This window comes from Struthio camelus, chromosome 17 (assembly GCF_040807025.1).
Source record: "Struthio camelus isolate bStrCam1 chromosome 17, bStrCam1.hap1, whole genome shotgun sequence".
In the NCBI taxonomy this organism is placed as follows: domain Eukaryota; kingdom Metazoa; phylum Chordata; class Aves; order Struthioniformes; family Struthionidae; genus Struthio; species Struthio camelus.
The window spans coordinates 5,162,106-5,185,805 of record NC_090958.1 but is presented as its reverse complement, the minus strand read 5'-3'; the positions used below and the strand labels follow the sequence as shown (position 1 = coordinate 5,185,805).

At 61.1% G+C, this 23,700-nt stretch overlaps 2 protein-coding genes across 15 annotated transcripts in view; one reads left to right on the top strand and one right to left on the bottom strand.

Moving 5' to 3' along the window:
* AP1B1 (adaptor related protein complex 1 subunit beta 1) overlaps positions 1–13,399 on the bottom strand; it is a 38,784-nt gene extending 25,385 nt beyond the window's left edge. For 2 of the 14 annotated variants that reach the window (XM_068911159.1, XM_068911165.1), the window contains exons 1-3: positions 11,338–11,401; positions 9,440–9,568; positions 1,447–1,509 (exon numbers count right to left, since the gene is read on the bottom strand). In XM_068911159.1, coding sequence (XP_068767260.1) covers positions 1,447–1,483 — 37 coding nt within the window. In that variant the 5' untranslated portion in view covers positions 1,484–1,509; positions 9,440–9,568; positions 11,338–11,401. Of the gene's footprint in view, positions 1–1,446; positions 1,591–1,843; positions 2,048–2,080; positions 2,694–9,325; positions 9,416–9,439; positions 9,569–11,337; positions 11,419–13,376 lie in introns of those variants that run through there. The other 12 variants (XM_068911158.1, XM_068911164.1, XM_068911170.1 and 9 more) reach the window with 11 other exon arrangements.
* A 3,063-nt stretch (positions 13,400–16,462) lies between these two features.
* NEFH (neurofilament heavy chain) lies at positions 16,463–23,010 on the top strand. The gene is made up of 4 exons (XM_068911203.1): positions 16,463–17,231; positions 18,736–18,935; positions 20,004–20,128; positions 20,518–23,010. The coding sequence occupies exons 1-4, from the start codon at positions 16,463–16,465 to the stop codon at positions 22,475–22,477; spliced, it is 3,054 nt and encodes a 1,017-aa protein (XP_068767304.1). The 3' UTR covers positions 22,478–23,010.
* Positions 23,011–23,700: the final 690 nt, after the last annotated feature.

The following is a 23,700-nucleotide window of genomic DNA, read 5'->3' as shown; positions in this document are numbered from 1 at the left end:
GAGAGCAGCAAGGACAGACGCACCCTACCTCTTCCAACAGGATTTAACTTCTCATCAGCAAGGAGACATTACAACGGAAGGTTCCTGCTACCAGATGGGCCCTCAGGGCAACGCGCCAGGTAAACGACACTCCAGGAGTAACAAGCGTGAGCGCCCCATGCCCCAGGCGGGGACAGAGGGTTTCTTTTGTGAGTAGTTTTGGCTCTACAGCCTACTTGAACCCTCCTGCTCTCAGGTGATTACCGCAGCAGATCCAACCACTTGCTCTGCTCGCGGCTGTCGGGCTTGCTCCCTGACCTGCAGCAATCCAGCACAGCCTGGATTTCCATAGGCCCCTGCAGCAGCAAAAGCCAACGGATTTTGCAAACAGTTCCTCTAAAGAGGAGAAGCAACGGCCACTTCCAAATCCCCTTCTCGTGCGGCAGCAGCTCCCCAGGCCAGCCCCTTGCCGGAGCAGTGCCACCAGTGCGCTCCAGATCCAGCCCAAGGGGACCGGCTGTCTGTCCTTGCAGAGCCACGCGGGAGCTCTGACTGAAGGATGGCAAATATAGCCAGAAAGTCACTGTGTTTCAGGTATCCAGCCCAAACTGCCCACCTCACATGCTGGCTCTGGATGCTGGGGACTCCAGCAGGACAGGCTGCACAGAAACCCTGGCTTAGCCAGGCTAGAAAGCAGCGACCGAGTAACCGCACGCAGGGAAGGGCTCCAGGTAAGCGCTACATGCTCTGCTGTACCCCTGCAGCTGTGATCCTAGCAAATTTAAGCCACACTCCTATTTCACCCAAGCTCCCTGCCTCTCCTGAAAGGCTTTATTTACTCCTGGATTGAAGGGCAAGACACCACACGTCTTTCCTCATTTACGTCAATTCAATTCCTTGGTCTGGAAACCACTTAGGCTGAACATCCAGAGCATCTCTGTCTCATGCCTCTCTGCAGCGACAGCTTCAGGCCTGGACGGGGCTCCCTTCCCCACATCACTCTGCCCAAGGGAGCTAAGGAGGGGGCCACGTCCACAGCCAGGCTGCCAGCTGCGCCAGTTGGCGTCCCTAAGCCGTTAAAGCTGATAAGGGAGCCGTTAAAAGGCTTGTCTGGGTTCACGCCCCGGCCAGAGAGTCTGGGTGACAAGGCGCCTTAACCACACGGCCACCCGAGCAAAGCGCACCGTGGCGTGGGTGGGCGGAGAGCCGGCTGCCAACCGCCGCCGCGCGCCCAGCGAGCTGGGCTCGAGGCAGGGAGAGATCGAGACGGGCGTCTGCCCTGGCATCACCGTGCCATGCAAGCAGGGATGACCCTCAACATCTCAATGCTTTTAATGAGCACCTTCTTGCACCTTTATATTTAAGGAAAGGGTTGTGCTGCCTCTGAGCCTCCTGCCCCCTGCACCAGCTGGAAGGAGAGAGCACGGAGAGCAACACGAGGACAAGCAACGCAACCCGGGCAGTTACCTTTCTTTGTGGTGGTGAAGTACTTCGAGTCCGTCATTGTGGTCTCCAGCTAGCAGCACGTCTCTGGGAGGAGAGGCAGACAACAGAGGTTTAGAACTGGATAATTTCCTTGCCCTTCTGCCGAGGTCGCTGTAGCGGAGAAAGCTCCAGGAAGAAAAACAAGGGTGGAGGGGGAGGGGAAACCAAACTTGAACTCTCATGGGAAAAGCCACAGGGAGACAAGCACAAGGTCTGCGTTGCAGGGTGCTCGCAGCCTTCCCAGGAGCGGGCAGGTGACCTCATTAAAACACACAGCTCCATCCCCAAAAGCTGGGGTAAGCAACAGAGCGTGGTTTTCTCAGCACCGCTCCTGCACCTCCTCGATGGAGGACCCCCAAATCATTGCCACCCCACTTACTTTTAGCTCAAGAGGCAGGTATCACAAGGCCCTTAAGGATAGCAACCCAAGCTGCCTGCGTTCATCCGGGGAAAGAAGCAACTTAGCCCCCAGCTCCGTCAAAGGAGCCCTTCTCCCGACGAGAGGGCTAGTGCGGTAGAGGCACGCTGGCGCACCACCGATGAGCAGGGAATCAGCTGTTTTGCCAATGGGGACGTGCAGGAGGAGGAGATTAGTCACTCGCGCACCAGCATTCACCCTGTTCAGCCAAGATGCCAGGCTTGCTTCTTGCAACCCCACCGCTTGCTTTGCAAGCCTCATCTTCTGCAGGTTTACTCTGGATCCTCGCAGAGCTGGGAAGCATGCGTGCCTGCTGCCAAGGCCTGGCGACTACCCTTCACAGTCATGTCTCCTAGCCTGAGGAACACTTTTCTAGTGAAAATTCACACTGAGCCCTCCTCTGCATCTGACATCCTACACGGGAAACGGTTCTTGGAAGAAAAGAGGAACACAGCCAAATCTGACAATCAGCCCAATGCCAGGGAAGCTGCTGCTATGAACCTTAAGGATATCACAGCTAAGAGTACAAATCTTCCAGCACCCAGTTAAACATATCGGCAAAACCAAAATGAGCCTTTTTCTCAAGTGATCAATTCTCAAGGACTGTTCCTTTAAACTGAAAGGACACAAGACTCCCATCCAGCGCTTTAGGCTATATTATATAACCCAGACAGTTTAGGGCAGATTTACAGCCTGGCGTGCTGAGGGAGTCTGATGTGCGTGCAGTCGATAGCCCTTTTAAAGGTCAGTTGGGAGGCTGCAGATTCATCTTTTACGGTTATTTCACCCATCTTTCCTTCAACAACAGGAAAAAAAAAAAAAAAAAAACTAGAGAAGCATCCTTGAAACCTGAAAAGGGCCTTGCTGTTTTGGAGGAGCCGAAACCCAGAAAGCAAAGCCAAACAATATGTTTAAGAAAGAACTTGCAAATACCATGGATTTCAAACATAACTAAGCAGCTTGGAGAAACCGCAGTGGAGAAACCCTAATGCAGCAAGCTGTTGTTAGCCCAAGAGAAGCGGCCAGAGATCCTGGGTTGTCCAGGTTCCCTTTGCAACCTGGAGGAGCCAGAGCCAGGCATCAGGGATAAAAAGAAAAATCAGGATAAAATCTGACATAGCCCACAGGACAACTCCATGAGCCCACTGACTTTAAAGTGCACGTGGGGGCAGGAGATGACAGCGGTTGTGACACTTCTCCCTGCTCTAGGCAACCTAAGGCAGGATCAGAGCTGTTTTCCCCAGGTTTATTATCCAACGGGAATTCTCAGGCAAAGATCAGCAGCCACCAAGCTTTGCTGCAGCAGCTTTCTCTACCTCGCTGCAGATCTCGTCTTCCTGCAAGGAAGGGAACAAGGAGGATTTACTGCAATCCCTCCGATTTTCCTGTACAAGGTTTACACACTGGTTTGCAGTCAGTTAGCTCTACCTGGAGCACAGAAGAGTCTGTAAAGCAAACTTGAAAGCTATCTGGGAAGGTTTGCAGCTGGCCTGGCTGCACGCATTGAGACACCTGCTTTCTCATAGCCATACCCAAACCCCACCAATTCCAAACACAGAGACGGCCGCTGACCATCGCAACTCCTTTAAGCCCTGCAGTGCCAACAACGGATGCTGACAAACTACTACTTCCGCTCTTCAGCCTGAAGTCACCGTTGAAACCACAGCCTGAGCTCCCTGCACCAATAACAAACTTAAATCCCCACGGCGGCAGGACCCAACTCGAAGAAATGCAGCCCCTGAAGCTGAGCACGCACGGGGGAGCGAGCAGCGCCTGGGCACGCGTTGGCTCTGCTGCTGTGATGAGACACCAAGCCTTGCAAGCAGGCCACAGGCGGGATCGCAGCGACGCGCTCTGCACCCGGCAGCGCTCAGGTACACGTGAAGGACGAGCGTTGGAGCCCAAGGCAGGGCTGCTTCGCAGAGCTGGGACGCGATGGCCCCAACGACGGTGATTTCACTGGAGCTCGACCCTTAGAGAAGGGTCCGAAGCTGCTGCTGGGCGCAAGCTTTAAGAAGGGCAAGCGAGAGGGTTCAGCAAAGGCGTTCCTGCAGGCCACGGAGCAAGCCTCTTCTCGCAAGCACTCGGGTCTCCGTCCACTTTGAACTGGACAAAGTGGGAAGGGCCACCTGGTCTCACTCTCCCAAGCTATACTCCTACACTAAACGATCCAGATTTCTGGCAAACCGCAGGAGCAGGGGGAGCATCAGCTATGGAGCCAGACGTGATCATCTCATCCGGACAGACCTGATTCCTGAAGGTCACTATGGAGCATCATAAACACTCAGTCCTTGCGAAACGCCCTGCATCCAGCGAAGGAAAACGTGAGGCGGAAGCTCATTTGAAAGCAGAAAAACAGAAGGAGAGGTGAGCGCTTGGCGCACAGTCAGGAGCAGGCGTTCGTGTCCCCCCCCAGCCCGCTCCCGCGATTCTCACTGTGCTCCCTTCCCCAGGAAAAATCTCTCAGCGGTCACAGATCACCTGCAGATGGGCTGAGCCGCGAAGCAGCTCCCCACAACCACACCGTGCAGAAGAGATGCCGGCTGGGGACAGCACCTAGAAAAGGGCTGGAATTGTGATTTTTCCCTCTCTCTGACGCATCTCACCTTCTGCCACCTAAAGATCAACCAGTCTGCCAGGAAAAATAACTCCTTACAGTTAAAAGCTACCTCAAAGGAACCCCCCCGAGAAGTGGCGGCAGCAAGCACTCCGCCACTTGGAAAGCGGCTCGGGCCCGGGACGTGCCGTTGCGGCCTCCGCGCTGAGCACAGGCGACGGCTCCGGCACTGCGCCGCTGCCTCAGATCCGCAGCACCCGCATACAAACTTCGCGGCGACAAAACAGCAAATGCAAAGGCAAGCGACCCTGCGGCCACTAAAGTTTTACCTGATTTTCTCCCCAAAAGGGTACCAAGCAAGTGATGTCTTGCAAACCAGATTCAAGGTGCTTGCAACTAAGAATCCAATAACCAAAGGGGCCCCGCTTGCACCAGCTTCGGATCAGAGCACTCAGAGCTTGCGGACCTATTGTTAGGACACTGTGGAAAGGTTTTGAGGACTAGTCTTCATAACAGCACAAAACTGCACGCTCACTGCCGACATTTCTTCTACCTGCCCTGGGCTGCCTGGGGCCAAAGCCCATTTGCAAGGGAGCCATCGGCAGCCCTGGCACCTCTGTCAGGACAGGTCTAGCGTCCCGGGCCATGAGGGCTCCTAAAAGAGACAAATTCTGCCCTGCTACCTAACCGTGGGACAGCGTATTCCTCCCAAACCTGTGTTTCCAGGTACCTTCTTCCCTCGCCTAGGAGCAAATACTGATGTTTCAGTGCCAGGGAAGAGCACAGAACGGCGTTTAGGAAGCCGACGAGAAGCCCCGAGCAGCTCCACAGACGTACGCATGGTCTGGTCCAGCACACCAGGTGCTTGAACAGCACAGGAAGTTTTTCCCTACCTGGAAGACAGTCTCTCCTGACAGAAGAGAGCCAAGGAGGAGGCTCCCCAAGGCCGGCAGGTGCCAAGCTCTTACCTCCTACTGGCCTCCGACAGACACTCAGTGAGCCGCTGCCACGAGAGCGGCCTCAAGGAAGGGACGGCCGCGTCGTGGCTCTGGGAGAGCCGTCCTGCAGCAGCGCAGTCGACCGTGTGCTCGCAGAGCCGTAACGTATCACGTTTCAGCTGTTCCCTTCCTCCCAGAGGAAGGCTAAGACCTGCGGCCCTGACATATGAGAAGGCTTAATGAATCGTCCTCAGTGAATAAGAAACTGCCCCTGTGATGGACTAACAGTTTCTGAAGCTTCCTTTGAAACGGTTGGGTCTCCCTGCTCACAAAGCGATCCTTCAAACCACCAGCTAGAGAAACCACCGCAGCACTGTGCTTCCCTCTGAGACGGACACTGCCAGCAGGTCAAACAAGTTTTCCCTGGTGCAACTAGTTTCCTCTTACAGAGGGAAAGAAAAAAAACATCATTTGCATCCCAAAGATACTTTTGCTTCCCCTGCTACACTCTCATAGTGTTAGTCAACGGCAGAAACACTCAAAGCAGAGGACTGGACAGTGGAATCGGCACGTTTAAACCCGTTCCCCTGAAACACCTGGGAAAAGCTAAGCCTTGGTTACCTGCTGCAGCATCAGGTTGTACCGATTTGTCCAAAACTTTCTCCTAGCCTGGGAACAGAACTCATACACGGTCGTCTCACTAGGAAGCGGGACTTCATGTTTTTAGGCTAATTCCTGGGCAAGCCTTGCTTGTAGGCAGACATTGCCTCACATGCAAGGAAGGAAAATAACATCACAGCCAGGGAAGGATACTTCTTCTCTGTAAAGAATAAGCTGTGGATGGGAGGAGGGAAATTAAAAGCTTAAGACTTCCAGAAGCAGAAACTTCAGGCCAGGAACAAGAACAAGTAAGATCTGGTATCACAACAAGTCATTTTTCAAACAGAAAAATGAGAGGCAGCAACCCGAATTCTGTGTGAACTGCGCAATTCCTCCACTCTCAGAGCAGAGACAGGACACCCAAGCGTCAATACTGCTCATACTCCTCCCCTGCCAACAAGCAAGTCTGTTGACTTCACACAGAGAAACCCATTGCCTGAAGGGGAATAAGGGGGCAAGCGGTGCTGCCCGTCTTTTAGAGGAGCAAGTGACATAAGCAAGACAAAAAGCATTTTACCCATGAGCAAAACGAACTGCATTTCTGATTGTTACAGTGAGATAAGGGGCTCGTTGGAGCTCCGCTGCTCTTCCTACAGACTGCAAATGCAGCTCCCTGTGGCTCAGTCTGGGAGTTCACTGGCTAACTGCAAGTTGTGATATCTGCTGCTCCTGAAGTGCATCTTCAAAATGATCTACTGAGACCAATCTCATGAGAAGGGCTGGAAAGGAAAGAAAAAAGCAAAGGCAGAGAGATGTAGCCATGCTAACACTGCCTAAGTGTACGTCCCTGGGGGATTTGGAGATATCTGTTAGCATCTGAAGCAGAGAGACAAGCAAAGAAGAACCGGTAACAACGAAAGCACAAGCCAGCAGGAAAACAGCTAATCTAGAAAACAAACAGGAGACTAAAACCAAGAAAGACGCTCAGCTCAAGGTTATTGGGGGAAGACAACTCCTAAGAGCCAGCAACACGGCCACTCCCTCGCTGCTGCCCCACTCATAGCTACGAAAAAGCACAGGAAGGCAGAAGAGGATGGATCAGTGAAACCTCTGCCTTGCCAGGAACCCACCAAGCCAGAATTAAAGAAAACTAAAGCCAACTAAAAAAACCTCCCAGAATAACCGAGGCAAAAACTGAAGCTGTGGAGACTAGATGCAATTCAGTCCTTCTTCCTTGCCCTGATGCGAATCAGCTTCAAGCCAACGTGAAACGCCAAGCAGATGCGAGGCAGGGAGCGCCCTTCGGAGCTCGGAGCAGCGCAGCTCATCACCCCAGCCGAGCAAGGAGTCGTGTCTTCCACCTAGGGCAAACACACCATGATGCCCAGATGCAGAGCCTTGCAGAGGAAGACAAAATGCAAGCACAGAAAAGAAAAATAAATGGCTGAGGAGAAGATACCAAGCAGTGAGAGCTGTGCTGAAAGCCCCAGCAACTTTGCTGGAGTAAACAAAGGAAAAATTGGGTTGTGTGGTGTAGTCTGTCCTCTGGACCTGGTGGGTTGCAGCAGGCACAGCTTGCATCCCCGGAGCTAAGCTCTGAAGCTACCCACACCGGAGGAGTGAGCTCTGCTCACCACAGCTGGCACAAAGCGGCAAAGGCTCATGCAGGTCTCTTGGATGCTCTGGAGGGTAGAAAGTATTTTTCCTAAGCCAGGACTGGCACGATTTGAGCCGGACCTTGCCCTTCTGCTCACGCTTGTCCCTGCGGCATGCTGAAACGCAGGCTCTCAGCTTGTCACGTCCCCGTATTGAGCTCAGCTCTCCGCTTTCCACGTACTCATGTTTCCCTGCGCTCCAGAAGAGCCAGGATCTCCCCGCTCGGGCTACGCACGGCTGCCGCGTGCTGTTAAACAGCCTCCCCAACACAGCTGTGCTTCCAGGGCAGATCTCAGGCCTCCCGCACACGCATTGCTGAACATGTGAGGGTCTGCGAGACCCTGTAGCTCACAGCAGGAAAGGTGTAAAAAGCTCAGGAGCTCCCCCGCTCAGGCCTTTCACTCAGAAAAGCCGGTGAAAGCATCACGAATCATCCTATTCTTTCTATTGTAAGACCAGAGCTCTGCGGCAGACCGACTGGGAACGGTGCTGGGCGCACATGATGCTCTTTGAACTCAGCAGATTGACTGCCAGCACGTTCCTTCTCTTGCCACTCTGGTTACTAAACAACTCGTGCACTTTTCCAAATTTCTCTTATGAGGAAAGGATCTCTTTCCCAGCGAACAAGCAGCTTAAGGTGCCCTGCTTTAATAAGTAATGGCTAGCAGCCTTGCCAAACTTACTGGCCGATGTAGACGGTAACGCAGAGATGGTATTTCCAGAGGCTGCGCGTTTACCGGCCGGCGTTCCCAAACTCGAGTCAATTCATCAGCAATTGTGAAAGCTGAATTCATTTGCTGAGCTACTGCTTAAGCAGAGATCCCAAAGCGAGATCCCATCTGGCCTCTGATAAACGCAGACGACAAAAAGGCTGTGACAGTAAGTGCCCGTAGCCAGATCAAATGAATTGCAATTGATAGCGGCTACAACACCCAACAACTGGGAACAAAGAGATGCCCCCAGTGCAGGAGCACTGCAGGCACTCAGCAAAGAAACCCCTCGCAGTCTCAGTCGTGGCCCGCGCCCGCATGAACGGGGCGCATGGTGGCGAAGCCACAGCAGCACTTTGGGCTGTTTGTCCCGTTTCTCTCCTGACAACGCAGCCCAGTGTCAGCCGAGAGCCCTCAGCAAGCCCCAAAATACAAGCTGAGCCCCGCCGAGACACTGAGGACCTTGTTTCAGAGGTGTCAAGATACACAGACAAGGTCTTCATTTTTCAACTTCAGACGGACTGAGGGTTTTCTTGAACGGTACACAGAGAGGATTTTCTTCCCGTGGGAAAGCAAGGCACAGCAGGGTTTTGAGCCTGAACAGCTCCCGCAGCAGTAATTGCCGAGCGATCGGCTCTGGAAGGAAACGTGCCTCCCCGCAGCACGGCTCACAGGGCTCGCGCCTACAGCTGGAGGCACCTCGCGCACCAAATTGCAGCCACTAAGAGTCTATTAACGATCCCAGCGCCGTTACTTCACCTCCCGCACTCCAGCATTACAAGGCAGGACAACAAAATCCCAGGAGGCGTCTGCGTCCCGTGTGCTGCCTACAGCCTTGACGCCACCTGGCAAGGTGAAGCGGCCACCTCAAACTCAGCAAGAGGGGAAAAAAAATATGAGGTGGATATCTGGGGGCTGAAATAGAAACAGGATTATTTTTTTCCACCATTCTCTAAAGAAGTTTTGTTAAAATGCAACTCACCGCCTCAAACTCCCTGCCCCAAAGAAAGGGCTGAAAACTGCTCTTAGCTACGAGACTAGACCGTTCCTCATGGGATGTTATTAAAGATTCCTGAAAAGAAAGTTCATCACTCACGGAGTTTGACACCAATTTCTCGGAATTCGCATGACATTTCACCGCGCTTTGGCAGATGCCATTACACGGGCAGCGGCCAGGCCGGGGCGGATTCTGCGTGAAGCTGAGGAAGCAGCTCCCTGAGCAAGGCTGGGAAAAACAGGAGTTTATAGGACCAAGCGCATCAGATACTACTTTCAGATCCCAAAGCTGTCTCTGCCCCAGCCCCCAGGACCCTTCCCAATTCCAGCAGCTTCCCGGTAGAGTTTCGCAGAACGGCAAGTATTCGTTCCTCCACCCAAAAGCAGTGCTCGTGAAGGAAGCGGGGATGAGTTTCCTCCTATTTCACCAGTTTTCTTGCAAATAAGCTGCGTGCCTCTCAGCAGAAGCGCCGGGGCAGCGCTAGGTACGGGTCACGTCAGCCGTGCTGGGATCTGCTGCCGCCACCGGGCTCCCCAAAACATCCCCAGACAGCAGGGCAGCGATTCGAGGAACGAACGCGAGTTTTCTACACCCCCAGCCCCAAAAGTTGCCCGTCCGCAGCCTGCTGCGACCTCCCCACGGAGGGGACCGGGAGAGCGCGGCCGATGGCCTCTCCCCCGGCAGCACCTGCAAAAACTGAGCCCAGAATAACAATTATTTCACCCTGAGACCAGCCACCCGAGACCCCCCGCAAGAAGTGGGGGACAAGACCCAGGGGGCTGGGGGGGGGGGAGTTTGAAGGGGGCCTGGCCCCGGGGAGAAGGGGGGGGAGTTTGAAGGGGGCCCAGCCCCAGGGGGGAGTATGAAGGGGGCCTGGCCCCGGGGATGGGGAGGGGGGGGAGTTTGAAGGGGGCCCGGCCCCGGGGAGGGGGGGGAGGGTTGAAGGGGGCCCGGCCCCGGGGGGGGGGGAGTTTGAAGGGAGCCTGGCCCGGGGGGGGGGGGGGGGGGAGTTTGAAGGGGGCCCGGCCCCGGGGGGGGGGGAGTATGAAGGGGGCCCGGCCCCGGGGGCGGGGGGGAGGTTGAAGGGGGCCCGGCCCCGGGGGCGGGGGGGAGGTTGAAGGGGGCCCGGCCCCGGGGGCGGGGGGGAGGGTTGAAGGGGGCCGGACCCCGCGGGGCGGGGGCGGGCTTGAAGGGGGCCCGGCCCCGGGGGGGGGGGAGTATGAAGGGGGCCCGGCCCCGGGGGCGGGGGGGAGGTTGAAGGGGGCCCGGCCCCGGGGGCGGGGGGGAGGTTGAAGGGGGCCCGGCCCCGGGGGCGGGGGGGAGGGTTGAAGGGGGCCGGACCCCGCGGGGCGGGGGCGGGCTTGAAGGGGGCCGGACTCCTGGGGGGGGGGCTTGAAGGGGGCCGGACCCCGGGGGAGGGAGGTTGAAGGGGGGCCGGACCCCGGGGGGGGGGGCTTGAAGGGGGGCCGGACCCCGGGGGGGGGGGCTTGAAGGGGGGCCGGACCCCGGGGGGGGGGAGGTTGAAGGGGGCCGGACCCCGGGGGGGGGGGAGGTTGAAGGGGGCCGGACCCCGGGGGGGGGGGAGGTTGAAGGGGGGCCGGACCCCGGGGGGGGGGAGGTTGAAGGGGGCCGGACCCCGGGGGGGGGGAGGTTGAAGGGGGCCGGACCCCGGGGGGGGGGAGGTTGAAGGGGGCCGGACCCCGGGGGGGGGAGGTTGAAGGGGGGCCGGACCCCGGGGGGGGGGGCTTGAAGGGGGCCGGACCCCGGGGGGGGAGGTTGAAGGGGGCCGGACCCCGGGGGGGGGGCTGAAGGGGGGATCGAGGGCGGCCGGCCCGCGGCAGGAGGCCCAGCGGGGGAAGCGAGCGGAGCAGGGCCGGGGGCAGCGGCTGCCACCGCTCCCGCTCCCGCTCCCGGGCAGCGGCCCCCGCGGGCAGCCGGTCCGCGCGACGGCGGCGACCCTGACCCAGCGCCCCCGGCCCGGCCCGGCCCGGCCGTACCTCCCGCCGCGCTCCCGCCGCCGCCCGCTGCCACCGGCCCAGCGGAAGTGAGGGCGGAGCGGGCCAGCGCTTCCGGGGCGCGGGGCGGGGCCGGGAGTGGGGGCGGGGCCGGGGAGCCGGGGGCGGGGCCGGGGAGCCGGGGGCGGGGCCGGGGAGCTGGGGGCGGGGCCTCGGACGGGCCGCGGGGTGGAGGGGGCGCGCGAGGCTGGCGCGCGCTGAGCCCGCACGGGGCCGGGGGGGGGGGACACGGGGACACACGGACACGGATACGGACACGGCGGCTCCGGGCGTCCCTCCCCGAGCTCCCTCCCCGCCGGGCCCGGGGGACCATCGGCCCCAAGCGCCGCCTGCCGGGGGTGACACGGGGACGGCCTGCGGGGACCCTGGTGGGCGCCCGGCGTGGGGATCCCACGGGTGATCCCCCCCCCGGGACACCGCGGTCACCCACCTCCCGTCGGCCAGGCCCTGAGCTGGTGGCACTCGGCGCCGCCCGGCCGTCCGTGCCGCAGGGGTCCTCATGCCACCCCACGTCACTGTCACCTGTGCCGGTGACGAGGAGGCCACCGAGTTTTTCCCAGAAAACCCCCGAAACGGGGCTCGAGGACGTCGAAAGCAGCTCGGGAGCCTCCGGATCCCCCCAGCTGGGGGGAACTTCACGCCCGGGGCCTCCCCGCACGGGGCCCGTGGCTGCCGGGCCTCCTTGCTGGCTCCCCAGGCGGTCCCTGCGTGGCGTGACGCGACCTGGCGTGACGTGACATGACGTGACATGACGCGGCGGGCCAAGCCGGAGCAGCAGCACCATTTCGGCCGCGCAAATGCCGGGGCTGCGCGAGCCAGGAGCGCCGCAGCCGCTCTCACCCCGCTGCCCGGCGGCCCTGGCCCAGGCGCCCCGCGGTCGAACCAGCTCCGCGCAGGCCAAACCGTCGGCCGAGAAGCGGAAAAACCACCGTGAAACGGAGGAACGTTTCGCAGCCCGGCAGAGACCCAGCAAACTCGCTTCACCCAAGCCGCAGCCAGCCCGGCCCGCTGCAGCAGCGACACAGCAAAGCAGCCACGAACGCTCACAGCTGCCTCCCGAAATAGTTTATTTGGAAAAACAAATAATCAAGTGGGCGATGCTGCTCTGCGCCCTTGCGAGAGGGCTGCAGGTGCCCGCTCCTGGGTGAAGCGAGTTCGCTGGGTCTCTGCCGGGCTACTAAGCATCAAGCTGTGCAAGAGCCAGGTTTTGGAAGGAGACAAATTGCAGGAAGCGTCTCTGCCAGCAGCCAGCGGCGCTCTGCTGCCGCAAGGCCGCCTTTCCAGGGGAAAACGCAATGCAGGGAACAGCTTGGAAGCCCCCGAGAGGCTGCCGGGCGGGAGCAGGGCCAGCAGGGAGCGGGGATGTGCTGCCGCCACAGAAATTCCCGCTTCCCGCAGCGCTGACGGCCCCGGCCGCCCGGGTGACTTTGAAAGGACGCCGGGGAGCTCCTCGGCGGCAGTAATCGAGACGTGTTCGCTGCTGTCACTGCAGCTCCGTGGCAGTTTCATGTCCCAGGAACGTGACACCTTCGGTCACTTTTGGGGGGGTTGCCGAGCACCTGGGGGGGAAGGTGGGGAGAGCACGGGGCTGGAGCCCCCGGTTCGGGCTGGGACCGGGGGCCGCAAGGGAACCCACGGCGACGTTCAAGCAGAGCTTTGGGGAAGGGTTTCGCTGCAGCGGCGCCCGGGAGAGCCGCACGCGGTGCCGCCGCGGCCTGCTGAGTCAGCGGGCAGCCGCCGGCCTCTGCGGCGGCTCGTAGCCCTGCCGAGCCGCACCGGGGGGCTTCGGCGAGAGCAGCCCGCGCTCAGCGCCGCTGGCAGCTGCGGAGTGACTCATCGGGCACAGAGCTTTTCTGCCCTATGAAGTAATAAATTCATCCGATATTTGAAGGCAGAAGCAGCTGTAGCTATTTGGCCGGTTAGAAGCGCTTTGGTTTCCCTAGGCAGGAGGTGACCGATGCGCGGCGTCCGGGACCCGCCGCCCCAAGCCGCCCCGGGGACACGTCCTCGCTGCATCTCACCCAAGGCTTTGAGGGGGAGAGCGGCCCCGTCAGCCGGTTCTTGCCCACGCGCGGCGCCGGCCAGCCCGCCGCTGCGGCATCTCTGCCCCCCCAGCGCCGCCCGGCGCTGATTTCAGTCCCCGCTTCCGCCGCAGCCTCACGTTTCAGGGCAATGCGCTGCTGCAGGGCTGCTGGAAAAAAAAAAAAAGTGCTGAGCAGCAAAACGTCCGCGCGGGGCTGCTGGGGTGGGAGGCAGCGGCGCTGGGGAGACCCGCGGGAAGGAGCCCCTGGCCGGGCCGTTGCCGCTGCGCCGCCGGGGCCGGGCAGGGCGGCTGCGGGCGGGGAGGAGGCGGTGGGAACGATCCCCCCCCCCTCCACGTAGGGGAATTCACAAGGATCACAAATACAGATTTCCTCCTCTGTGCAGAGCCGCCCCCTCCCCAGCAGGGCTCGGACCCTGCCGAAATCCCCCCCCCGCCGGGAAGGGGCTCTGCACACCCGCTGCCCGCTGCTCCCCGCCTGCCGCCCCCACAGCCGGCACCGGCGGTTCCCGTCGCAAACGGGCAGCGGGGAGCCGAGGGGAAAGAGACCCCCCTTCGGCAGGCGCCGCGGAGGGCTCCCACGTGGGCCGTGGGTGCCTGTTGGGCGTGGGTTGTATGTGCCTGTTGGGTGTGGGGTGTAGGTGCCTGTTGGGTGTGGGGTGTAGGTGCCTGTTGGGCATGAGTTGTAGGTGCCTGTTGGGTATGGACTGTAGGTGCCTGTTGGGTGTGGGGTGTAGGTGCCTGTTGGGCATGAGTTGTAGGTGCCTGTTGGGTATGGACTGTAGGTGCCTGTTGGGTGTGGGGTGTAGGTGCCTGTTGGGTGTGGGTTGTAGGTATGCATCGGGTGTGGTCTGTACATACCTGTTGGGTGTGGACTGTAGGTGCCTGTTGGGTGTGGGCTGTGCATGCCTGTTGGTTGTAGGCAGTAGGTGTGTGTTGGGTGTGGGTTGTATGTACCTGCAGAGTGTGGGTTGTAGGGTGTGTTGGGTGTGGGTTGTGGGGTGTGTTGGGAGTGGGCTGTAGGGGTGTGTTGCGTGTGGGTTATAGGGGTGTGTTGGGGTGGGCTGTAGGGGTGTGTTGGGTGTGGGTTGTGGGGTGTGTTGGGAGTGGGCTGTAGGGGTGTGTTGGGTGTGGGTTATAGGGGTGTGTTGGGGTGGGCTGTAGGGGTGTGTTGGGTGTGGGTTGTGGGGTGTGTTGGGAGTGGGCTGTAGGGGTGTGCTGGGTGTGGGTTGTGGGGTGTGTTGGGAGTGGGCTGTAGGGGTGTGTTGGGTGTGGGTTATAGGGGTGTGTTGGGGTGGGCTGTAGGGGTGTGTTGGGTGTGGGTTGTGGGGTGTGTTGGGAGTGGGCTGTAGGGGTGTGTTGGGTGTGGGGTGTGGGGTGTGTTGGGAGTGGGCTGTAGGGGTGTGTTGGGTGTGGGTTGTGGGGTGTGTTGGGGTGGGCTGTAGGGGTGTGTTGGGTGTGGGTTGTGGGGTGTGTTGGGGTGGGCTGTAGGGGTGTGCTGGGTGTGGGATGTACGTACCTGCTCAGCGTGGGCTGTACCTGAGTGCTGATTGGCTGAGTTTACCTGTGCGTTGGGTGGGGCCGTGCGCTCCCTGCTCCCCGGCAAGGGTGGGGGGGGCACCGCGGCCCCATGTCTCCCCGGTGGCCCTTGTCATCTCCCCATGTGCCCTTGACACCTATTGGCCACCAGCTCGAGCACCCTGGGAAGCTGATGGGGCTCAGGACCCATCCTGCAGCAGGGGGGCAGGGGGGAGGCTGGGTCTCCCCCACCCGCTCTGCCAGCATCCTCTGCCCCTCTCCCTGCCCTGGGGTTTCACCGCCAGGACACTCTGCCCTCGCTGGGCTCCTTCGCGGGGTGGCGAGGTTGCAAGGATCAGCTCTGCGCTCGCCATGCGCTGCCTTTGGCAGGGGCAGAGCCAACCCAACTGCCCCCACAATGTCGGGGGCCGGTGACAGGCCTTGCCCGAAGCCCCCGCGTGGGGAACAGCATCAGCCCAAAGCTGGGGTGCCCCACGGCGCTGGTTCTTGGGGGTGAAGTGTGCAGGATGGACGGATGAGCAGACGGACAGGCAGACAACACCCAAAGACAGGGACTGACAGAGGGGCCTGGGGGGTGATGCCACCCTGCTTCCCCCCACACGCTGCCAGTCTCACCTGGCAGCCCCTCCATGCCATGGAGCAGGGCCAGCTACATGTGGCGTGCAGGTGCAGTGAGTTTGCAAGTCGTCAGCCTGGTGCGTGGCCCTGCCGCTGGGCTGCCAGCCGGCTGCCAGGCTGGTCCCGGGGAGCACCCTGAGCTGGGACATGGCCCCGTTCGCCTGCTCCCTCCTGCCTGCTCCCCAGCTCTGGTCACTGCAGCCTGAGAGCAGCCAGCAGCTCTGGGGGCTAGGCAGGAATGCCCCCAGTCCTGCTGTGGGGCAGAGGGTCCGGGGACCGCAGAGAGCATCCCTTGCAGAGGTGGGAAGGTCCCAGCCTCTTGTCCTTGAGAGGGACATCTCTGCTCTCCACCCCCCCCCCCCCGCCGGGAGTCCCACTTTGTCCCCCCCGGAGTACCTCCATTCTCCCTTCCTCCAAGGGCAGTTCCCCGTGGTCCTTTCCCTGGGAGGAGAGACCCACACCTTCTCCCTCTGCCTCTCTTGGGCATCTCCGCTGTCCCCCGGGGCTCCCTGCTGTGTCCGCGGGGGTCCCTTCCGCCACGGAGGCGTCCCTGCTGCCTTCCCGGGGGCCCCGATCTCTGCCACCAGGGATCCTACTCGCTTCCCAGGGTCACCCCGCTCTCCCCAGGGGTCCCAATCCCCTGCCCTGGGGTTCCCACTCTGCTCCGGGTGATCCCCATCCCCTCGCGGGGGTCCCGCTCTCCCCCGCGGCGTCCCACTTTCCTCCGCAGGGTCTCGCTCTCCCACGCGGGGGTCCCGCTCCCTCGGCGGGGCCGGGCCGTGGGGACTCCCCGGGCCCGCGGGGCGGGGGCGGGAGCGGGGGCGGTGCGGGGGCGGTGGCGGTGGCGGGGCGGCGCCGGGCCCTATAAAGGGGCGGCGGCGGCGGCGGTGCCGCAGTGAGGTGGCCGCGATGAGCCTGCTGCTGGAGACGCTGCTGGGCCCCCCGGCGCCGCCGGGCCGCGCCGCCCCGCGCTCCGCCGCCTCCAGCGGCTTCCACTCGTGGCCGGCACCGGCGCCGGGCCGGGCGCGGGGCGGCGGCGGCAGCGCGGCCGCCTCCTCCACCGAGAGCCTCGACTCGCTGAACGGCGAGCCGCGGGCGCGCAACGAGAAGGAGCTGCTGCAAGTGCTCAACGACCGCTTCGCCGGCTACATCGAGCGGGTGCGGGCGCTGGAGCAGCGCAACCGGGCGCTGGCGGCCGAGGCGGCGGCGCTGCGGCAGCAGCAGGCGGGCCGCGCCGCCATGGGCGAGCTGTACACGCGGGAGCTGCGCGACCTGCGCGCCGCCGTGCTGCGCCTGGGCGCCGAGCAGGGCCAGCTGCGCCTGGAGCGGGCGCGCCTGGCGCAGGAGGCGGCGGCGCTGCGGGCGCGCCTCGAAGAGGAGGCGCGGCAGCGCGGCGCGCTGGAGGCGGCGGCCCGCGGGCTGGCGCAGCGCTCCGCGCAGGAGGAGCGGGCCCGGGGGCCGCTGGCCGAGCGCGCCCGCGCCCTGCGCGAGGAGGCGGCGCTGCTGCGGCGGCAGCACGAGGCCGAGCTGGGCGAGCTGCTGCGCGGGGCCCGCCTCGAGCCGCCGCCCCCCGCCGCCGCCGCCGGCCCCGGCCTCAGCGCGGCGCTCCGCGACCTGCGCGCTCAGCTGGAGGGCACGGCGGCGCGCAGCACGCTGCAGGCCGAGGACTGGTTCCGAGGTGAGCTCTCCTCCTATCCCCCCGCTCCCTTCCCCGGGCGCGGACCCCGCTCCGCGGGTGCGCAGCCCCGCCGCGGGCACCCCTGCCCCGCCCCTCTGCGCGCAGGGACCCCGGGGTCGGCGCTTCGGGAGGGCGTCACGGTAACCCCACCGCGGACGTGTGCGCGGACCTCCCCCCGCCTCCCGCGTAGCGCTCTCCATCAGGGCGTTACGGTAATCCCACCCGTCGCCCCCAGCACCCTGGCTATTTGCAGGGCGGACACCCCTCTCCCCTCCTCGCCCCGCACTGCTTTTTGGGGAGGGCAGCATGGCCACTGCGCCCCGCGGGTCTTTGGGGTGCCGCGATAACGCTGCGCACCGGTCTCTTTTCCCTGGAATTTGGCCAGGTCGGGAGTATTTGCGGTGCGCTGCAGGGAGGGGATGATAGCGCAGTGTTGGGGGGGGGGTGCCGCATCCTTCCGGGGGGGCGGGGAGCGTCCTTGCTGCGCTACTGGGCGGGGCACTACGGCACTGAGCCGAGCGGTTCAGCACCCTTGAGAGGGCGGGAGGCGGTCAGCACCCTGGAGAGAGGCCGGAGGGGGCTCAGCACCTCAGGGAGCCCCTGCTTCAGCACCCTGGAGAGAGGCCGGGGGCTTCAGCACCCTGGAGAGCGCCCGCATCAGCACCCATGGGCGCGCCGGGCGTGGTCAACACCTCGAGTTCCTGGCTCAGCACCCTTGGGAGTGCGGGGAAGGGTCATCACCCATCGGAGTCCTCTGGGGGGGGGGAACCTAGCACCCATGGGGGTGCTGCACGGGTGCAGCAGCTTGGAGAGCAGAGGGCTCAGTACTTGTGGGTGCTGGGTGGCCTCAGCACCCTGCTCTGGGACCAGCATCCCCGCAGGGCTGAGGCTGCTGGTGCCCAGCAGCCATCCTGCAGGGTGCTAGGAGCAGCAGGCACCGGCCTCTGTCCCTTGGGGTGCCTCAGGGCACTGTGGAAAGCCCCTGAGTGACACACACCCTGCAGTTGGCTGCGGCAAGAGACACAGGTTTGGTGGGCAGCAGAGCCCTCTGTGCCCTCCAGCCACCCGCTCAAGGACGGTGTGGCTGCTCAGGGCCCGAATGTGGCCGGAGGGATGCCTGGGGCTGCCATTCCTACCACTCCCAGAGCTGGAGTGAGAAGGCAGGTCTGTAGGTCATTGAGTTTGTGGCAGGAGCTCAAGAGGAGGCCCTGAGACAGTAGGTTTGCATGGGAAAAAAAATCCAGGATGGAAAAAAAAAACCCAAAGCTGCCTAGTCTGTCCTACCCAGGCACTGTCATCACCCCAGCACAGACGGAGTGAGGGCTGGCTGAGCCAACCTCCCAGGAAGCCCCTGCCAGGGCTTAGTGCTGCAGAGGGTGTGCACACAGAAGATTTGCAGGCTCAGGGGTTTTTGGGGGGTCAGGAGCCACCTCAGTTGCCCCAGAAGGGGAGAATGAAGCCTCCCTCCCTTGCTTGCTGCAGCTTTCCCTTTGCCCTGTTGCAGTGAGGCTGGACAAGCTCTCCGAAGTTGCCAAGGTGAACACGGATGCCATCCGCTCGGCCCAGGAGGAGATCAGCGAGTACCGTCGCCAGCTCCAGTCCAAGACCACTGAGCTTGATGCCCTCAAAGGGACCCAGGAATCATTGGAGAAGCAGAGGCAGGACTCAGAGGAGCGCCATCATGCAGACGTCCTGTCCTACCAGGTAATGCAGTGCCGGGGATGAGGTGCCAGACCTGTAGCTTCATAGGGAGGGATCATCTAGCTGCTAGGGAGGGTGGTACTGGTATTGGCCCCAGAGATAATGGCCAGCTGCAAATACTTGGCAGTTGTGTCTACTGCAGTCCTTTCCCAGCTCCTGGTGACAGGGTACCCAGAGCTTGAGGTTGCATCCAGAGTGATGTCCCCATTGCCATGGTGGGGTTGTCCCCATGCATCTGGCTCTGAGCTGCCTCAATGCTGCTCACAAACGCCATTGCTGCCTGCTCAGGGTGCAAACTGTGTCTCAGAAATGGGAACTACAGCATGGAGGTCTTGCTGTGGGTACCACAAGCCTGTGATGGCAGTGGACTGAAACGCGATGCTCTGTCCCCGTCAGCCTCAGCCTGGGGGGTGGTGGCTGGGGTGGCCACTAGACTCGTCCAGAACCTAGAAATGTAGCTGCAGTGGGGAGCTGGCACTCCCATGGGGAGTGCTGCTCACCTCCAAGATGGCGCAGGGCTCCTGCCGGGCAGCAAGGAGCCAGGACCCCAGGCAAACTGAGGAATGCGTATAAAAACTGAAAAACATGTATAAATAGCTGATGGGAGGGTATCAAGAGGACAGGACCCGACTCGTCTCAGTAGGCAATGGGCACAGAATGAACACAAGAAACCATGTCTTGACTGTGAGGGTGGCTGAGCATGGGAACATGTTGTGGAGGCTCCATCCTTGGAGATATTCAACACCCAACTGGACGCAGTCCTGCCCCAGCTCGAGCAGGAGGTTGGACCGGCGGCTCCCCAGAGTCCCTGCTGATCCCAATTGCTCTATGAGTCTGGGAAACAGCTGCTGACCCTGCCTCCTCCTCTCCTGCAGCTGCTGGGATAGTTGGATGTGGACCCCTCAGTGGGGATACCCCAGGGTTGGGTGAGTGGAGTTGCACCTCCAGGGAGCAAGGGACTGTGCAGAGAGGCTCTGGGCTACCAGGCTCCTGGGGAACAGTGTGTGGAAGGGCAGGCCCTGTGCGCTCTGCTTGGGACCTGTGTATCACCGGTTGCTCCGTCTGCTGCAGGAGACCATTCAGCAGCTTGACAGCGAGCTGAGAAACAGCAAGTGGGAGATGGCAGCGCAACTCCGAGAGTACCAGGATCTGCTCAACGTCAAAATGGCCTTGGACATTGAAATTGCTGCCTATAGGTATAGAGTTGGCAAGGGGAAGGTGGGGACTCTCCGCCAGGATGACTCTCTCAGGGTCATCTTGGTCTCTTTCCCAGAAATGGCCTTGTCTGACCCTTGCTAACACCTGGGGCCCTACTTGGTGACAAAGAGAATCTTGAGTCCTCAAAGACCACAGTGGGCAAGGGCCACCTGGGGGGCCCAGCCCTATGCATGGGTGCAGAGGGAAGGGCGAGGAAGCCTTTGCTGTGCAGGGGGAGGCAATACTACCCACAGGAGCATGGCAATGAGGGAGATGAAAGTGCAGGATGTGCTGGACAGCTCCTGCTGGGGCCCTTGGTCATGGAAGGAGGTGAGAGCTGGGGTGAGAGGCATTCACTGACTTCCCTACTCTGTTGTCCTCCTGGCAGAAAACTCTTGGAAGGGGAGGAATATCGGATCGAGTCTGGCTTTGGGATGCTCTCCTTCCCAGAGGTGGCCCCCAAGGCTCCCAGTATCACCACCAACATCAAGGTGAAGAGTGAGGAGAAAGTCAAGGTGGTGGAAAAATCTGAGAAGGAGACTGTGATTGTGGAGGAGCAGACAGAGGAAATTCAGGTGACTGAGGAGGTCACAGAAGAGGAAGAGGCTGAGAAGGAGGCTGAAGAGGAGAAGGAAGAGGGGAAAGCTGAAGCAGAGGGTGAAGAAGAGGCCAAGTCTCCTGCAAAAGAGGAGGCTAAGTCCCCAGCTGTGAAGTCCCCAGAGAAACCTGCATCCCCCACAAAGGAGGAGGCCAAGAGCCCGGCTGTCAAATCCCCAGAGAAACCTGCATCCCCCACAAAGGAGGAGGCTAAGTCCCCAGCTGTGAAGTCCCCAGAGAAACCTGCATCCCCCACAAAGGAGGAGGCTAAGTCCCCAGCTGTGAAGTCCCCAGAGAAACCTGCATCCCCCACAAAGGAGGAGGCCAAGAGCCCGGCTGTCAAATCCCCAGAGAAACCTGCATCCCCCTCCAAGGAGGAGGCCAAGAGCCCGGCTGTCAAATCCCCAGAGAAACCTGCATCCCCCTCCAAGGAGGAGGCTAAGTCCCCAGCTGTGAAGTCCCCAGAGAAACCTGCATCCCCCACAAAGGAGGAGGCCAAGAGCCCGGCTGTCAAATCCCCAGAGAAACCTGCACCCCCCTCCAAGGAGGAGGCTAAGTCCCCAGCTGTGAAGTCCCCAGAGAAACCTGCATCCCCCACAAAGGAGGAGGCCAAGAGCCCGGCTGTCAAATCCCCAGAGAAACCTGCATCCCCCACAAAGGAGGAGGCCAAGAGCCCGGCTGTCAAATCCCCAGAGAAACCTGCATCCCCCTCCAAGGAGGAGGCTAAGTCCCCAGCTGTGAAGTCCCCAGAGAAACCTGCATCCCCCACAAAGGAGGAGGCCAAGAGCCCGGCTGTCAAATCCCCAGAGAAACCTGCATCCCCCACAAAGGAGGAGGCCAAGAGCCCGGCTGTCAAATCCCCAGAGAAACCTGCATCCCCCTCCAAGGAGGAGGCTAAGTCCCCAGCTGTGAAGTCCCCAGAGAAACCTGCATCCCCCACAAAGGAGGAGGCCAAGAGCCCGGCTGTCAAATCCCCAGAGAAACCTGCATCCCCCTCCAAGGAGGAGGCCAAGAGCCCGGCTGTCAAATCCCCAGAGAAACCTGCATCCCCCACAAAGGAGGAGGCTAAGTCCCCAGCTGTGAAGTCCCCAGAGAAACCTGCATCCCCCACAAAGGAGGAGGCCAAGAGCCCGGCTGTCAAATCCCCAGAGAAACCTGCACCCCCCTCCAAGGAGGAGGCTAAGTCCCCAGCTGTGAAGTCCTCTGAAAAGGTCAAATCTCCTGCAAAGGAGGAGGCGAAGTCTCCCGAGAAGGAAGCAGCCCCAGCCAAGGAGCCCATTCCCTCCCCTCCGAAGGAGCCAAAAGCCCCCGTGAAAGAAGAGCAGCCCAAGGAAGAGAAGGCTCCCTCCAAGACCCAAGCTGAGGAAGGCAGGAAAGAGGAGGCCCCCAAGGCTGTCCCAGCCAAGGCGGAGGAGAAGCCCAAAGAGAAGATGGCTGGTGTGCCGGGGAAGGAGCCCACTAAGCCCACGGAGGAAGGGAAGGCTGAGAAGGAGACTCAGCCAAAGCCTCAGCAGGAGCCTGGCAAAGTGGCCGAGAAGCCGAAGGCCGAGGAGAAGAAGGAGGAACCAAAGAAAGAGAAAGCAGAGCCCAAAAAGGAGCCAGAGGAGAAACCCAAAGTTGAAGCTAAACCCAAAGATGAGCCCAAAGCCAGTAAAGAGCCTGCCAAGGCTGAGAAAGTGGCCAGCGCAGATGCCAAGGAGGGCAAAGCCCCAGAGCCAGTGCCTGCCCCGGGCAAGAAGAGCGAGAAGTGAGCAGATCCCTGGCTCCACGGGTGCCGGGAGCGGCTTCACTGCCCTCCAAGGGCCGAAGGCAGGTTGGGGCATCGCCCGCCAGGCCCGGCATTAGCAATATGTTTGTGCGAGAGACATAGCTCCTAGCTGCCCTCCTCCAGGGGTACGTTACGATCGCTTCTGTAGCTGAATGTGATACACGCAGAGCGCCACATTTAACACTTGAATTATAATGACAGGACCGGCCCTGACGGGACCCGACTGCCCTTCTCCAATAAGTGCATTTATTTAACGTATGTGCAATCGACGGACAGGCACGCTGTGCAGCTCTAGCTGCTTGGGCTGCGTGCTAAAGGCTAGCAGAACCCTAATAGCGTTTCCCCATCTGGGGGAAACTGTCCTTTCTGCGTGGTGACGCAGGCTGGGGCTGGCTTGGGTGGACCGGGTTAGGCACGGTGCGGAAACACTTACTAAAACACAATGTGCACGAGGAGACTCGAGTCCACTCTCAGTTGCTTATGTGCAATAACCAAATAAAGTGCTTACAGAAATAACCTGGGCTCTCATTGTGCTGGTCACTGGGGTGGGAGGCAATGGCAAAGGGCGGCTGGGCACCGTAAGATCTGTTTGAGCAGAAGGCCTGGACCATAAGCAGGAAAGGCCGTCTCATGGCACAGCAGCCCTGAGGAGGAGCAAAGCTGTGCCACGGAGGCTCGTAACCCCTCCCAGCCTGGCTGCACTGTTGGGGCATAGCTCAGCTCAGGACTGTGCGTCGCCTGCCACAGCGTGCCATGCAGCCCCCCCAGGCTGGGAATGACTAACATAGGCAGCCCTGTCCCTGCCACCCCAGAGCAGGGGCGCGCAAGGTGTGACAGCGGCTCTCCATAAGTAAACAGCACTGAGAACTGAACCTGACTGCCTCTCGGGGAAGGTGGCCAAACCCCAGGCCCTGCCTGTGGTCCAGGGAGTGGGAGAGAGCCTGGCAAAGCCAGGCAAGAGCCCCAGCTCACAGACCAGTGGCTCGTCTGCATGCTTCCCCATGGGGGCTGAGAACAAGGCCAGCCCCCCATGGGCTTGTAGTGGCTTTTTCTTCCTTCTCGATTTAAAATGGGGCTCCCCTGCACTGGTTTAACCTGAGTGCTGCAGCGCAGCCCTGCACTGCAGCACTTGCAGTGGCCAAGCACCCTCTGGGAGGGTGAGAGGGTCTGCGCACCTGCAGTGGGAATGCTGGCTTTGGCTCAAAC